The sequence below is a fragment of the Cryptomeria japonica genome, chromosome 4 (assembly GCF_030272615.1).
Source record: "Cryptomeria japonica chromosome 4, Sugi_1.0, whole genome shotgun sequence".
NCBI lineage: Eukaryota > Viridiplantae > Streptophyta > Pinopsida > Cupressales > Cupressaceae > Cryptomeria > Cryptomeria japonica.
This window is the reverse complement of record NC_081408.1, coordinates 487,112,278-487,129,934: the sequence shown is the minus strand read 5'-3', so window position 1 is coordinate 487,129,934 and position 17,657 is coordinate 487,112,278. Positions and strand designations below refer to the sequence as shown.

Sequence of the window (17,657 nt, the reverse complement as noted above, 5' to 3'; positions counted from 1 at the left end):
GGATAAATGAAGATTATGGATCCATACACATGACTGTATGTTCTCTAGTCCATTAAATCGAGGGATGTCAATTTATGGCAGACAAGATCAGTTTTCCCCTCTAGGACTGCTATATCTTTCTTCTTGCTCATGTCCATCAGTTCTACTCATATAATAGTCAGTCACATACACCTTACATAATCTTCCAATTCGGTCTAAGAGAAACCGTTTTTTCTCAATGGAAGGCTCCCTTCAGGATCTAATTTGATATCTATGCAAAATTCCAGCCCTGCTTAAGGAGTGATGTGGCAAATGTTGTCTATTGACCATGTTGTATGGTAGGTTTTGCATGGTCTGGGTCATTTCGCTAATAGTACCACTCATTGTTTATGTTTTCAACCACTGGCTAGAAACTCTCGCCCATTACCTATTTGAAATTATTTATCACATTTTGCCCAAGTCGTCAGTCTGGATTTGTTATCACTTCACATGCTGGTAGAATCACTGCTTTGGTCCACTATTATAAGCAAAACTAAAAATTTGAAAATCACAATTTTGGAAATGAAAACTTTCCCAAAAAAGTGAAATTTGATTTTAAAGATTTCAGAATAAAACCATCTTTTATGGCAGAACATAGACACCAAAACTCCAATCTGATTGCAATTTATAATCAAAAAAGTCCAAGCTTCGCAGGTAAGCCACTCCCAGTTTTCCAGATAACTAATCTTTGATTAAATGTGAAATCACATAATTTATTTGAAATAATCATCCCCTTACCATAATATGTTTTTTCTATATTTATAGGCAAGGAAACCTGAAACGACTAATCTTTGCTTCACCACAAAGCAATCTAAAGTCAATTTTATCTTTGTTTGATCACAAAGCAATTTAAAATTTCTATTATCATATCTATCTACAGCCTTTGCACGGTTTTATTTGTTCTGATTGCTTAAAAAATCCAAAGTTTTATCAATTAACAATGCAACTAATAAATCTAGAACAAAATCCATCTTTATCCTTCATTTGCATGGATATGTTTTCTCTAATATCCTTTACTTTTATTTTGTATTTTGACATATCCTCGTGTCTTGTGTCCAGCTCATTACTTGGGGAAAGCATAGTCTCTTGCTCACTCCAAAAATACTTCAATACGGTCACCAATCCTATCATTAATATCTATTAGCCTCTTTCCTTTCTCCAAATTACCCTTCTGATTGCTGGCAGCCTCATCCAACATTGACTTAAGGTTCAGACCTGCAAAACCTTTGATATGGAAAAACAGAATCAGATAAGCAGTCAAGAAATAGACAGAACCCATCCAGTACCTTGCTTTCATACTGATTCTTCTTAATACCTGGAATGATGTTTGTGATGCCTTCCAAGAACCCAGCCTTCAAGGAAACATTTAACAGAACATAAGGACATGTACAAAAAGTAATTAACAAAAGTGAACTCTGACCAAGTAAAATCTTACCGGAATCCTCACATCAAGCTTTTCAAATCCATCAGCTGAGGTGATTTTTACCCGCAATGAACGTGACCAGATTCCAGAAAGAGGTTCCCTTGCATCGTCAGAGGTAGATTCCTGAAGCACATATGGAGTAATCACTTCCACATTGGTTTCCTGAAAGTCTTCCTGTCCTCTCTCATTAGTTTGTTGCTCAGATTTGTTTGTCGTCATTGAAGACAGAAAAGTAGATACATTGTCATCTGTTATTGATCCTGTTATTTGATTCAAATCTGCAGACAACATTAAACATTAGAATAATGCTAGATTACCATCTGGATTTGTAGAAAATGCACATGTTCTTTTGCATGTTAAAGGGAATGTTGGGAAGAATCCTGCACCATTTTTTGAAACAACTGGAGGTTCATTTATAGAATAGCGCTTCTCTTCTTCATAGTAATCGTTAAATCCTATAACTTCTTTAATTTCCCCAAATGATGGTAGACTTGCAGGGGGTGGAACGCGGCCACCTTTCAGGGCTGACAAAGCATCCTGCAACATTTTTTTCATATATCCCTCATAATCAGCAATACAAATGAAACTTCAAATATACCTGTACCCTGAACATAGATGTACCATGTTTATTCTATGCAGAACATTTCATATCATGGAATTAGAATTATCCTTTAATACTATTCAAATAGTATACGGAAGGAGATATTTTCTTTTAACTCTTAAGGAAGAAACTCCTTACGCTGCTTCTATATGGTTTAAGTCTATTTGTAATATTTATTTTCCAAAGGACCTAACGTTTTTTAAGTTTAATCTGCACAAACTGTATAGTGAAAAATTGTGTCATATCTAGAATCACAAATTATTAATAACATGCCAACAATACAAATGTATCATAAATATGATAATGATGTTATAGCAGAACCCTGTTAAATAATGTTTAAAGGTCTTCTTTTATTAGGTAATATATAAGGAGGTGAAACATTTAGGATTTTACTGAGAACAAGCTCTCGTAAAAGCCCGTATGGGGCTCAAATATCTAACAGTAAACTTCAAATGCCCTCTTACATGGGTAATCAAGATTTGAAGAACAAGGCATTTTTATAGTCTTGGCCAATCCAGCCCTAATAAGTCTAAACTTTTATAGACTACAACTATTTAATTTTGAAGCTGAGAAATAGCTTATGTGAATGACATGTGTGGACATGAAGTACACAGACATTTCCCGTTTATTTAAGGTAAAATCCCATTCTGACTGATGATAAATTGTGAAGTTATATCTTCTGACTCAAACATAAAATACCCGCTTTCAACTTAGTCGAGAAAAAGAAAAAAAACCCATTTCTGTGGTTAATATACTCTGCAACTGTTCAATTTTCACTCAAGTTTACAGGTTCACCAAAACTAGCTGAGATAGTCAATCTGTTACAGTGGAGGTGTTAGTGAAAAGCAGTATTTATCCATTTAAAAAAAAGCTCATCCATCAGGAATAAATCAAAGGGAAACACATAACAATTTTCACAAATTGGTGGTGTAAATGTAATGTCCCCATTTTCGGAGTAAGAATAATTGATTAATTTAATTATGTAAGTTGTCCAAATTATTGATATTTCATATGGATGGCTTAATTAATTATTTTAATTAATAATATTAAGTTAATTATTTATAAAGTTATCAAATAAATTAAAAATAAAAAGATGACTTTATATTTAATTATTTTAATAAAGTGACTTAATTAAATATTATATCATAAAGTCACTTAAGTGAAATAATATTATTTCTAGAAGCTTCTAGAGATGGACTGAAAAAGTATAAAGGGGATATCTAGCTGAGCTTCAAGGCAGACGGGGAATTGAATCTTGATATTGATTGAGTTTTGTTGAGCCAAGGGGTTTCTGCAGAATATTGTCTTTGGGAACGGGAACTCCCATTGATAAACATAACTGAGGGAGTGAAAGATCTCTCGAGGGGTTGCATTGAGGAGGTGATACTTTAGTCATCTCGATTGTGCTTCATTGGTGGCCAAAGGCCAACCTGTTAGGTTCGAACTTGAGGAAGACTTGGAGATCTTTGGGGGTCATAGGACCTCATTGTTAAGGAGCTGATTATACCTACTTCATTTCTGAAGCTAATCTCAGTAATTTTCAGACTTACAGCAGTTTGGAGGAGAGCCACGATTTGACTCCTTTTTACCTACACTTACATCTGCATATTGGGAGAAGAAAGACGACTTTGTAAAAGCATTTGGAGGAGATTTTGTGGTGATTGCAGGTGTTATTTCAGTTCTGAACCAAAATCGAACCACTCTTGTTTTCCACAATTTTGCTCCTATCACCTTGTGTGGCCACCGAATTCTCCTTATGACTGAAGCGCCCTCATTAGGGAAGGCCAACGATGGTGTTATGTGACTGAAAGGAGATTTAATTGCCAGCAGTTAATTGTTATCAGACGTTCACTACAGCAGCAGGGGCGATTTTTGAACTAGTTCGATTTGGCTCATTTGGTGTGATTCAAGCATTGAATTTCATCAAGAAAGGTAGCGCTATACTTGAGGGGAGGAGGAGATCATTTTAGGAGAGAAAGTGAAGACTTAGCATATTGCAGCAGGGGTGATTCTGAAACAAATACGATTTGGCAAGTTGGAGGCACCGAAAATCAGGATATTGATTGCTTCTTCAACTTCAAATACCAAGCTAGGCGATTCCATATCGGATTCTTTTGGCATCACTCATGTACTTTTTCAGATAGTTGTAATGTTCATGGCTGTCATAAGTCCTCAGAATTTTCTGAGTAATAAATGGGTGGTCATTAATAATGATATTGTAAGAGCTTATTTGATCATCATTGTGAAATAAGAAGGGAGTAATAAGGTTGCATCATAATTGTATGTTGTTCAAAGATTACATGCCAATTGTTTGATGAAATGACAGCTACCTGTAGGTATATGTCTATGGGTCCTAATGAATGTAATGACATCATGAATTAGTTACATAATCATCCTAGGTGATCATTCTATCAATTAGAAGTTGTTTGCTAGACATTCATTGATCCTATACAAGTCTGAAAACTTTGAGACAGTCTGTCAGCATAACATGCAAATTATAAAAATCACATAACATGCAGTTTGACAGCCAACTGTTTGCAATTATTCCTTGCACATTCAGTCTATCTATAGCAGGGGATATTTCAGTAAAGTAGAAACAGTTCAATCATAAAGAAATCACACCAAATTCCAAGAAAATTTATGAAATATTAGCAGGTGGCAAACAGAACCATCAAAGACCACATACAAAGTCACTGAACTTATCACTCTATCTCTATCCAGATTTATATTACATAAGTTCTCACTATTTCCCACACATGAAAAAAGCCATTTATTAACCATGCATTAATCCATGCATAGACCTTGCAGTATAATTGAAACAAACTAGCAAATGAATGCATATGCAATACCTTACTCCATAGATAATGGCTCAAATCAAATATTGTGCAATGCACCATAAAATGCCATAAGAAGTTTCTATGGTGTACTTGTAACAGATGCTAGCATGGTACCTGCATTGCTCGAATGGACACCCCAAGCAAGGAAAGAGGATAGCTAATGATTTTAAATCCGAACTCCTCTAGTTCAATTGGACTCAATATAGGTGTTTTCCCACCACCTTCGAGCATATTTACCTACAAAGAAAAATCCATCTGTCAAGAACAAAACCAAACAATGAGATATGATAAGTATCCCAAAGCCATCACATAAAAAATATAGTGACTATCATAGAAGAAACAACATATATTCCTACAAATTCTTGATAATTTCCATGAAAAAAAACGAGTTTTCAATTTATTATATTTCTTCCAACTAAAGAAAATGTATAATCTCATGACAGATTAATCAGTCATCAATATTTCTAACCATAAAAAGCGAAAAAAACAATCATGAGGTTGACGTCTGTTTTTTTGGTGGGTAAGATGAGATTTTTAGCCTGCCATAACAGTGGAGGTCCAAAGGGAGACCTCATCCCTTCTATTTCAACATAGATCTAGAAACTTAGAATCTGATGAAAGTCTAGCTCAAGTTGGCGGCCAACCACACCTGGACAGACAACCACACACTTCAAGATTGCAAACATACCTAGGCAGCAAACCACACCCAAGGCAGCAATCACACCTAGACAATCCACCACACCCTAAGAGGCTACAGCCACACCTAGGCAGCCAACCACACACATAGAGATTGTGACCATACCGTTTGAGCTAATATCGGATGCTCACCTTGAGTTACAACTTACACTTAGAGGTGGCATCCATACCTAGGCAGTAAACCACACACAAAGAAGCAACCACACCTAGTCAAGCCACCACAGCCTAAGAGGCAATGGCCGCACCTAGGTGGCCAGCCACACGCTTGGAAGCTGTGACCACACCACTTGAGCTAATATTAGATGCTTGCCTTGAATTGCAACTTACACTTAGAGGTGGTAACCATACTTAGGCAGCAAACCACAGACAAAGTGGCAACCACACCTAAGACAACCCACCACACCCTACGGGGCACCAACCGTACCTAGGCAACCAACCACACACTTTAGAGGCTCTGACCACACCACTCAAACTGTTATTACATGCTTATTGAAATACAAAATAGATAAATGTCTTAGAAGTCAAGATGAAAGTCCAAGAGTCACCACTTGAATAACCACACTTAGATGTCTCTTTAAAGATTGGAACTTGAGCCTCCACAATGAGAAACAGATGCTTTAAACACTAGATCACAATCCCATTGACAGGAGATTGAAAAATTTGATATAAATACATGCTCCATTTTAAAGATCTCACTAACACAGATGATAAGAAATAAAGAACAATGTATAGCCTGCTTGATTTAATGCAACTCACAATAGCTACAAAGGTAAAGTTGCCATCAATTTCAGGTTATACAAGATGTTGTGTACCATAAACAACAACTAGCAATTGCACCTTGGTGTGCAATAAGTACGCCGAAAAGGTGTGGAAGTTCAATCAGGAAAAAACTTGGTTTATAGGCTCATGTTATGTTTGCAAGAGAGAGAGGGTAAGTAGATAGAAGAAAAATTAGAGTGAGATACAAAGAGCAAAGAGAGAGGACCTAAGAAGGAGATGGATATCCAAGAGGGGAGAGGTAGATAGAGAGATACATTGGCATATGAGAGAGATAAAGGGAAAGTGACATTGAGAGAGAGATATAGCCAAGTAGATTAAAGAGATAGAGAGACCAAGAGGTAGAGGGAGAAAGATAAGAGAGAGAAAGGAAAAGCGACATTAAGAGAAGAGAGATTAATAGTTAAAACTTAATCTAAAGAGATTAATAATTAAAATTGCATCTATAACATCTAACAAAATCCTCTAGCGGGATGTTATGATGGATGTTAGTCTCTTAAAACCTTGTAGGTGTTGAACTCTATTAATAAAGTTTTGTGATAGGAACTTATGTGAATGGATTGTAAATAAAACCCTTTGTGAATTATTTATTGAGGCAGGGAATGACAATGACATCATAATTCAGTTATAGAGTCTTGTGTCTGGTATAGGAAATGACTACATTTGATGTCAATTCAACGAATGAAAAACAATAGAAATTCAACTGTCAAGGTAATTTGAATGATCTTGCACTCTATCAACAACAGTTTGTATCGACGCGTGAAGTCAGTCAATTTGTATCGTAAAATTCTATCTCACAAATTTCAAATCTACAAACCATGTGACAAATTTATACACTCAAAATTGATCGAGATTCACATATTCAACTCAAAGCTAATAAGCACTCGTCGTAAAATTCTAAACAATAAATACATCTAGATTGTCTATTTTAGTATACCAAAATGATTAAAATCTACGTAATATTAGAATTATTCCTTTTCTATCATCCTAAAACTAAATACATTTCGTATCACATTTAGTTTTAACTTAATATATAATATTTTAATATTATTACTCCTCCAATTTTTTATATTAATCTAAAATATACAATTTTTGTTGAACTAGCCTAAATAAGCCATGGGGAAAGGTTGCATTCCTTTACAAAATAGTGTAACATTCACATTGTGAAAATTTGGAAAAATATTTACATTAATCTTACAAGCATCCTTCACTGTGATCCAAACAGTTAGATAGATATTAAATGATCACATTAATTTGAACAAAGTTTTTCAACTATGAAATAGTGAGATATTCCGTAGTTGATTTCAGAACTTGTCCCAATGAAAATAGTTGCTAATTTCTTGGTCTTTAAAATTAATTGCAAGAAAATATATGGTACCAAGTAGAGAAAGTTTTTCCAAGTATTAAAACAAATATTTTTAAAAATGTAGATAAATAATATTTTCTTACCCAAGCCAATTTTACTAATGGTATTTTATGAGAGTAATAATCAATTGAAATACAATTTTTTAAAATAATAATATAATTTGTAAAAAACTATCAATTGGTATACTATATGATAGCTATACTTATTTTACTTTATTTCTCATCATGAATAAAATTCATGGAAATCCTTTGCAAGGGATTACTTTGAACATATCTACTGTCAATGATTTTGAAAACACCCATAGAAAAAAGATTAAAAAAAACAAAAAATCAGAATAGTAATGTAGTGTTTCATTTATTCCAAAGAATAACATGGATGGATGGAGAATGGAAGGCTAGCCCAGCCCACAATAACTTGAATATACTAATACAATCTACATAATGGATATGCAAACCAAATGAGATATGCCTGTACACACTTTCTTATTCATAGAAACTAAACCTAGTGGTTGAAAAGTTTCTTGTTCAAGCTGTGCATTTGGAGTGTAACAAACAATAACACAAACCAGCTGATTTATTATATATGCAAAAAAATATCGTGGGGATGCACTTTGCTCTGCAGCATGTGATTCGGAAGCTTCAAATATTCGTGGTGAACAGCAAAGTCTTCACATACTTGGTAGAAGATTGGGACTTATCATCATTAATTCCTGGATCTGAAAGCAACGTAGAAATCTTTTCGTACAGGCAACGTCAGTGTGTTATAAATGCACTGAAAAACTTCAGGTAAGTGAAAGGACGGTCAAAACCTAACATTAACTCAAATAACAGTGAGGACGAAAAAGGGCAAAGATCGAAGGACGGTAGCGACGGGAACAGTGAAACAAGTAAAAAAAAACTTCATGAAAAATCTAACGGCCATGAACGATTGAATTGTCTTGCAGCCCTCCTCATCTATTACACACTGTTTGCCCTCTCAGGTGAATAACTTAAAACATAAAGCATGTAATGCAGAATGATAACGCCATAGATATCAGACAAGTGTAAGAGATGTTATTCCATTCCTAGTCATTCCCCTTCACAAGTTACATTCAGAAGTATATAAAGATACCGAGGGGGTGCGAGCACCAACCGTCGCACCACAACTACCACCCCTCAGTTGCCAACTAACCAACAAAATTACAACTTAATTAACTAGTTTTATTTCCGTGTACAATATTGCCGCCAACATCATCCCCCCCAAAAGAAAAGAAGAAGACTCCGGACGACTTAATACAAAATAGAGATGACATTAAACAGAACTGCTGACGCCAGTCGAGCTCGGAACTTATACATCTGCTGCGTCCTCGCCTGAAAACCCTTTTCTGCTACCATCCGATGCTCAAGTGCGGATTTCACCATTATTGCTTCTTTTGACATCAAAGTCCTCTTGTGCCTAAACCAAACTTGTCTGCAAAACACGCTTTTCAGTCTCAGCCTCCACCAACTGCTACTCAAATGATATTGTCTTCCCTAGCCAATTTGTCCTCGATAGCCACCCGCACTGCCCTCTCGGCATCCAACTCCTGGGTACGTTGAGCTACGTCTCACGCTAGTATTGCCTCCAACCTGGTGGTCAGCTCCTCCCGAGCCCTCTGTGCATCCACCAAGGCAACCTCACGTCCAGCCGAGACATACTCCAAGTTCCTCAAAGCGTACCATTCCTGCCTGGAGGTGGCCACAACCCACTGGCACAAAGGCTAGGACACACCTCAAATCCTCCATCACACTCCCCAAAGGCTAATAACTGAACTGAATAACTCCCTGGTGTCATACAACTGCGCGGACTTGCAATGCCTTCCCTCAAACTCTGTTTGTTCCCAACCTCCAAATCCGTCTCCCTCTACGGCTTATGGCTTCCCCGCCAATGCTTAGCTGCAGGCTTCTTTCTCATAGTACGGACAACCACAACACTTACCGTGACATCTCTAATGCCCTTCGCCCAACTCCAACAAGTGTACTATAGCTCAAAAATAAACTGGGGTCTGGGGGCAGTGCCCCCGGTGAGGTCTGGGGCAACGCCCCAGCGGGGTCAAGGGGCAGCGCCCCGCGGGGTCTGGGGCAGCACCCCTCGTGGGGTTCGCCGTACAGGGTTGGGTCGAGGGGCAACGCCCTCGCCGCCAACACCAATTTACAACCTTCAGAACCACACGAAAGTCCATGGCGCGCATCATTTCTATGATATTTTAAGATGCAAAAACCCTTCTTCTCCACTCTAATATTTTCAGCGTCCTGGCTCCAGATGTCATCAAATGATTTTTCAATCTGGTCGTGTCGTCGTCGTCGTTTTTTTTTTTAATTTTTTCCTCTTTAATGTCCCCGATGGCACCCCGGCCATACAACCTCCCCATACGGTCAACAACAGCACTGATACCTCCAATCGTACGACCACCTTCCCGTGCGGTCAACACCCCTCCACCGTACGGCTATGTGTTTGTTTGTGCGGGGGCTGCGTGTATGGCTACGTTGTTGTGCGCGTCTCTCCTTTTTTTCTCTTCGTCCGTTTTTTTGTTTGGCGTGGGCTGCATGTCTTTCTTCGTGCGGGGTTTTTATTTCTTCCTTTTAGTTTGTGTGGCTTTAACCCACGACGGTGGTGCCCACCGCCGGTGGTCCACCGTCAGTGTTGCCACCATACGGTGTTCCGCCGTGACTTATTTTTTTTCCAATCTCCTAATTTAATTGTCTAGAGAGTTGTCGACTCAGGTCCCCTGTCTTTGGGATCGCCCTTCATCCTTCTCGGTTTTCCTCGCCCAAGAGTCTCCCGCGTTGGTCCCGTGCCTCTCAAGTCGCCTGCCCGGCCTCTCGAGTCCCCTTCCATCCTCTCGAGTCCCCCTCCGACCTCTCAGGTGTCCTTCCGGCCTCTCTGGTCCCCTGCGCGCTTCGCGTGGTAGGGTTTCAATTTGGATCCGTTGGTGGCAAGTCTATTTTCAATGGCCATCTGAAGACCTGGAACCACAAATTCTACGGCAACCATGGTCTCCTTCCCGTACATAAGAAGAAGAAGAATAATAAAGATTTTGAAGGTTGCGGCCTTCCACACAGGGTTCCAATCGTTGCCAATAATCTTGGGATTATCTACGTCATCGAGGTTTGGGGCATCTCCCTTCCAATATTCTCTGTATTCCGGCTGGTACACCTCCTCTATTGCTTGCTCTGGTTCCTCTACTTCGAGCCTGAAGCTCTGAAACATTTTGTAATCCTCCATCTACCAATGGAAGAGCCCATTCAATGACCCTGTCTCATCCTCGGAGCACTCTCCTAGTTTGAGAATCCCTTCGTTGTTGGGCTCCCTGCAGCCCCGTCCTTCGTCCCTCGAGTCGCCTTTTCCTTCATCCTTCGATTCCGAAGATGATGCCAGTTCCTCGTCAACAACCTGGGTCCTCAGATCAATGGTGTACTTTTGCCCCCCTTTCTCCATAGAAAGGGTGTTCTTTTTCCAGTCGTGGTTCACCTTTGCTGTAACCAGCCACCCTCTGCCTAAGATGGCGTCGTACCCCTTCTTCTTGAGTGGGATTACCACAAAATCTAGTATGAAAGGTTACGTGCCGATGGTGACTGGCTGGGCCATCAGGGTGCCAAGTGGCTTGATGTCATGTTGGTCTGCACCTACCAAGTTGAACGTGGGTGGCCATAGTGTTGGCTTCCCCAGCTTCTTCCACGTATCCTCTGGCAGTACATTCACCCCCGAACCTCCGTCCACGATGGTGTCTTTGAGGACAGCCCCGAGAATTCCCATCTCTACTATAGCAGGATGTTGACCACTATTTAAGGCCAACAACATTGGGTCAGCCGAGGGGCTGACTGAAACTTCCACCCGTGTGGCACGCAAAGGTGCCTGCGCAGTGGTTTGTATGGAACTAAAAATGGCGGTTCTTAACTGTGGCATTGTTTCTAGAAGGTCCTTTACCCTTATAGGTACTTCCATCTGCAGTACTTGCCTGATGATGTTATTTTCCGCTTCCGTACGGGATGATGTACTCGCCACCTCGTTGTCCCATCGTTCAGCCGTCATCTCACGTTCAATATGTAATCTCTCCTTCTCCGTACGAGGGTCGGGATAAGTGGCTTTTTTCGTCTGGGCGCGGGTGATCGCCAGTACTTCTTTCTCACCAATATTCTCAGCCTTCTCAATGTTGAGGAGATTAACCCCTGCCTGTGGGCAATTTGCGTCCTCATGGTCGCCTGGCCCACACCATCGGCAGAGGTGCTGAGGGGTGGCTTCCTTCATGCAATCACGAGCGAAGTGCCCCCACTGATTATAGGCCCTACATTGGATAATTGGCCGACCCTTGGCGTCATACTGGATACGGTTTCCGTTATTGTTATTGTTGCTATTCCTTCCGCCGCCGCGTCTATTGTCCCAGTAACCTCCAGATGATGTCGTTGTGTTGGTTTGTTGGGCCGTACCCACTGGTGCGGATGTTGTGGCCTGCTCCGTGAACAACACTTGGCTCATTTGCGTACTTCGGGTTTTCATGTTGTATGGGCATTCCTTGATGAAGTGTCCCATCACTTGGCAAATCTTGCAGAATGCTTTCTTCAGGCAAGTACCCTTTGTATACCCCTCCTCTTTGCACTTAGTGCACCATATGTCCCCTTCAGTTCGACCAATGCTTCTCATAGTTTTGAACGCCCTCCTCATTCGCTCCATGTCTTTCTGGAGCGCTTGCACCCGTTTGCCAGCCTCGTTGTCGCTGTTGCTTTCCTATGACGAGTCATCCTCCTCGGACGAGCTATCCTCCTCCTTTTTCTTCAATGTCTTGGTCTCGCTCTCGAGATCCATCGCTCTATTGTATGCGTCTTCGTACGATGTAGGTGGAACGATTTTCATCTTCTTTCGAAAGGAATGCTTTAGTCCCTCCACGAACCATCGCTTTTTCAACCCATCTATTGGTTGACTCTCCATTTTTCCCAATAGTTCCTTCAGCCACCGACTATAGGCTCGGACAGTCTCGTTCTTATTCTGCTTCGTTCCATAGAGCTCGGCGACTATTTCGTTGTCATCTCTCAGGAGGCGGAACTCTGTCCCAAACTCCTTCCTCAAGTCGAGCCATGTGCCGACTTTGGCCTTATCCATGTTTGAGTACCAGTCTATGGCCACTCCCCTTAAAGTTGCTGGGAACTGTGTTACTGTTGTGACGTTTTCACACATCGCCCCATTGCAAATGGGGACCCCTGCTTTTTTGCTTTTTAGGGTTTGTTTTTTATGTCTTTTAGGGTTTTGTCCGTTAGCCTTTTGCATTTTGAGTGTCGCCAAGGGGATCACATGGATAGCAAGTCCGGCTTGAGTGAAGTCCTGATCCTAAAATTTGGCTAAGGGCTTGAGTGAAGTCCTGATCCTAAAATTTGGCTAAGTCTGGAATGTCCTGATCCTGAAATTTGGCTAAGTCTGGAATGTCCTGATCCTGAAATTTGGCTAAGTCTGGAATGTCCTGATCCTGAAATTTGACTAAGTCTGGAAACTGAAAAACCTCAAAAAACTAGATTTTGCAATATAACTCCTGGAGGTCTGAAACCACTCTCAAACATCCTGAAAGTATATATGGAATATAACTTAAAGTATAAGAACTTATACTTAAATGTTATATTCCATAAAAAGTATCTTGATAGAGAGTTCAAAAAGTCAAATTTCGCTCCTGTCCTTCACTGAGAATCCAAAGCGAATTTCGCTTCTAACCCTCTCAGGAGGTCCAAGGCGAATCGCTCTTGTCCCTCACCAAGGGTCTAGGGCGAAAAGGCTTATTGGAATCATTCCTGACCTTGTTTGGTTAAATTGAGACATCAAAGGCATCGTGGAGGACGAAATGAACGTGATAAAGCATTCAAACTTGATTAAAGACAATGAAATGATGGAGTTTTGCCTAGAAGGGTAATTTCGCTCCTATCCCTCACTGAAGGACCAAAGCGATTTTCTTTATATACACATTTTTAGACCTTTCTTGGACTTGAACTCTTATTCATGGCGTGTAACAAGGTGAAATCTTCCCTAGCAAGGACATTTCATGGTGAATGATGAAGCATTTTGGCCTAGGTGACAAAATTCGCTCCTGTCCCTCACTGAAGGACTGGAGCTTGAATTTCAAATTTGCATTGTTCTTGCAGGATCAAGACAATTTTATGATTTGAAGAGACCAAAGAAAACATGATTTATCCATTGAATATAATTTAAGTGGTCCACAAAGGAGGAAATCAACCCAAATGACAATAGGCGCTCCTGTCCCTCACTAAAGGACCATGGCGTTTTTACAAGATTCTCCTCTTTGTTTGAGATTTTGAGGCAAAGCCTGACTTGGATAGGAGGGAGAAATGATGTTTTATGCCTTAGACGCAATTGAGGGTTTTAAAGAACAAAGAAGTATGCCAAGATGTAAAAAGGCTCTCTTGTCCCTCTCCAAGGGACCAGGGCGAAAAACATGTTATCTAGCCTTTCTCGCCAATTTTGGACAAATCTAGGCCAAGGCACAAGTTTGAAAGGATGTTTAAAAAGCTTCAAGTGGGAATTGAGATGCAAGAGTTGCAAATTTTGATGACAATTGGCAAAAGTGCTCCTGTCCCTCTCCAAGGGTCCAGGGCGAAATTTCCAAATGTGCCCATTTACCTTACATTTTGAGATTATTTTTTTTTGTTTTCAAAACTCCAAAGAGAGTGGAGAATGATGTTCTACACCTTGAGGATTATTTGAAGTTGAAGGGATTAAGAATTTGTGCAAAAAACCCAAAAGCGCTCCTGTCCCTCACTGAAGGACCAGGGCGATTTTTACAAAACCAATAACTTCCCTCCAAAATTACGCTAAGGCAAGGTTGTGCAAGATGGAAAAGGTCTTCTAAAGCGTGGTGAACAAAGATTTGCCTTCAAAACTTGATAATCCTAGCCTAAAATGCAAAAAGCGCTCCTGTCCCTCACTGGAGGACCAGGGCGAAAATCTTTAGAACACCAATTTTGCCTTGCAAAAACAAGTTAAGCATGCATAGAATGGACGAAGGGGATCATTGCTTACCCCACAACGAGAATCGACAAATAAAAGGTGAAGGATCAAGACCAAAAGTGAAAAATCGCTCCTGTCCCTCTCCAAGGGTCCAAGGCGAAAAAAAAATCCTAAAGGCACTTTCCTCCTAGAAATCAAGTGAAATTAAACTAAAAGCTCCAATTAAAAATGCCATTTTAGATGCCTAGATGAAGTCTTGGACAAGAAAATGAGGAATGCAAGGCCTAGATTGAGAGTTCGCTCCTGTCCCTCTCCAAGGGACCAGAGCGAAGTTAATGGCATTCATTATTTTTTACCATATTTGGGCGTTAATATCCTCCAAATCGCATTAGATGCCAAATTGCTAACTTTGGAATATTTGAAAAAATTAATTAAATTGGCATTTAATAAATTAATTTTGGGCCTCAAAAAATCGAATTTCTATTATAAAGGCATTTAAAATTAATTTTTGTGAAATTAAAAATTAAAAGTTGAGCGCACAAGGCATTATTTTGCCTTTATTTGACAAGTCGGCCTACTCCTTTTGAGGTTTTATTTATTATTTCACCTTTTATTTGCTAGGTCGGCCTCATGGGTAAGTGGAAGGTGAGCGCTCTATATATTGAGGAGTGTTGCTTCACATTTCAAATCATTCAATCATTCCTTTAAGTGTGAAATTCATCTTGAAGGCCATTGGAGAGGCGAATTTCTTGCTAGATTGGAGGATAATTTCCAGATGTTTTGAAGGTATTTGATGGCGAATTTCCAGATTTTTGAAGAGGCTAGTGGAGTTTAGTCTTTTTCAAGCTAGAGGAGGCGTAATTCATCCAAGGGAGGACTATAATCTAAGCTTGTCCATCAAAATCCGGTCTTCTCTCATCATTTTTTTCAAAGTTTTGTACTTAAGTACTCAAGGGAAGGTATGAAGAATTACTTTTTTGAAGATCTCATTCAAGACTTATTGTGATCCCATTGCAATTCTATAAAATCTAAGTCTTGAAAATCCAATTTCCATTCATGATTAATTTGAAAATGTATAGTTCTTGATTTATCATGACTTTTTTCAAATTAATATCTTAAGTTTTACCTTTGAAAGGTCTTAAATTTCATGCTTTGAGGTTTGATGCTCAAAAGACTAACTTTAATATTTTGTGTAGGCATCAAATGGAGATCTTGGAGTTGTAAAATCAAGCCAGATCAAGGACGGTCTCCTCAAGGAAGATCAAGCAAGGATAAGGGCGACTTCCTCCAGTCTAGCATCAAGGACGACTTTCTTCGATCAAGCATCAACAAGGGCAACCTCTTCCAGTCCAGTATTCCAAGACGAGGTACATCATCATCCTGCAAATCAAAGACAAGAGAAGTCAGAGCAAAGGGTTCATTGAAGGAGCAGATAGTTCCAGAAGAGTTAATTAAAGCTAGCTTCTCAACAACATCAAGTTGAATATCTACCAAGATACAAGTGTCAGACGAGGTGGCATCCTAGTCATCACTTCTCCAGTCGGTGTGGTCCACCTTAGCACGTCCAGATTCAATGTACCTAACTCATGGAAGGTGGCACAAACTTCGATGTACCTACCTGTTGTGACGTTTTCACACATCGCCCCATTGCAAATGGGGACCCTTGTTTTTTTCTTTTTTAGGGTTTGTTTTTTTGGTCTTTTAGGGTTTTGTTAGTTAGCCTTTGCATTTTGAGTGCTGTCGGGGAGATCAATAGGATAGCAAGTCCGGCAAGTCTGAAGTCCTGATCCTGAAATCTGGCCAAGTCTGATGTCCTGATCCTGAAATTTGACTAAGTCTGGAAACTGAAAAACCTCCAAAAACTAGATTTTGCAATATAACTCCTGGAGGTCTGAAACCACTCTCAAACATCCTGAAAGTATATATGGAATAACTTAAAGTATAAGTTCCTTCTATGTTTCTTCTTTCTTATACTTAAATGTTATATTCCATAAAAATTATCCTGATAGAGAGTTCGAAAAGTCAAATTTCGCTCCTGTCCTTCACTGAGGATCCAGAGCGAACTTCGCTCCTGTCCCTCCCAGGAGGACCAAGGCGAAGCGCTCCTATCCCTCACCAGGGGTCCAGAGCGAAAATGCTTAGTGGAGTCATTCCTGACCTTGTTTGGATGAATTGAGACATCAAAGGCATGGTGAAGGACGAAATGAGCATGATAGAGCATCCAAACTTGATCAAAAACAATGAAATGATGAAGTTTTGCCTAGAAGGTCAAATTCACTCCTGTCCCTCACTGAAGGACCAGAGCGATTTTCTTTATATGCACAATTTTAGACCTTTTTTGGACATTAACTTTTATTCATAGCATTAAGTAAGATGATATCTTCCTTAGCCAAGACTTTTTTTGATGAAAATTGTAACGATTTGGCCTAGAGAGCAAATTTCGCTCCTGTCCCTCAGTGAAGGACCGGAGCTTAAAGTCTGACATTGCTTTGTCCTCGCAGGATTTTAACGACTTGATGATTTGAAGAAGTCCAAAGAGATGCATTTTACCAAATGAATATAACTTGAAGTGCCGTCGTGAAGAAAAATGAACCAAAATGCAAAAATCGCTCCTGTCCCTCAGTCAGGGACCAGGGCGAAGTCTATTGTAGCTCCCGTCCCTCTCCCAAGGACCAGAGCGAAATCCTTCATAGGGCATGTTCTGGGCAAAGATCAAGCAAGTTTTTTGGTTTGAAGGCAAGAAAAGATGTGACTTGAACTCGTTGAAGACAAATTGAAGATTGTGAAACATCAACAAGGGACCCAAATGCTCAAGTTCGCTCCTGTCCCTCAGGCAGGGACCAGAGCGATTTTTGTCTTTGACAAATTTCTTGCCAAGTTAAAATGGATTCCAAGGCATGGATGAGTGGAAAGGTACATTACGAATCCGTTGATAATTTTCGAAGATGATAAAGTAAGATGAAGCCCACAAGAGCA

At 39.8% G+C, this 17,657-nt stretch overlaps 1 protein-coding gene across 1 annotated transcript in view; it reads right to left on the bottom strand.

Annotated features, from left to right (window-relative positions):
• Window positions 1-708: 708 nt before the first annotated feature.
• The window catches only part of LOC131060398 (uncharacterized), a 168,663-nt gene continuing 151,714 nt past the window's right edge, over window positions 709-17,657 (bottom strand). The window contains exons 5-9 of the mRNA XM_057993621.2: window positions 4,994-5,116; window positions 1,828-1,978; window positions 1,454-1,719; window positions 1,334-1,370; window positions 709-1,242 (exon numbers count right to left, since the gene is read on the bottom strand). Of these exons, the coding sequence (XP_057849604.1) occupies window positions 1,109-1,242; window positions 1,334-1,370; window positions 1,454-1,719; window positions 1,828-1,978; window positions 4,994-5,116 (711 nt within the window). The 3' untranslated portion in view covers window positions 709-1,108. The remainder of the gene's footprint in view (window positions 1,243-1,333; window positions 1,371-1,453; window positions 1,720-1,827; window positions 1,979-4,993; window positions 5,117-17,657) is intronic.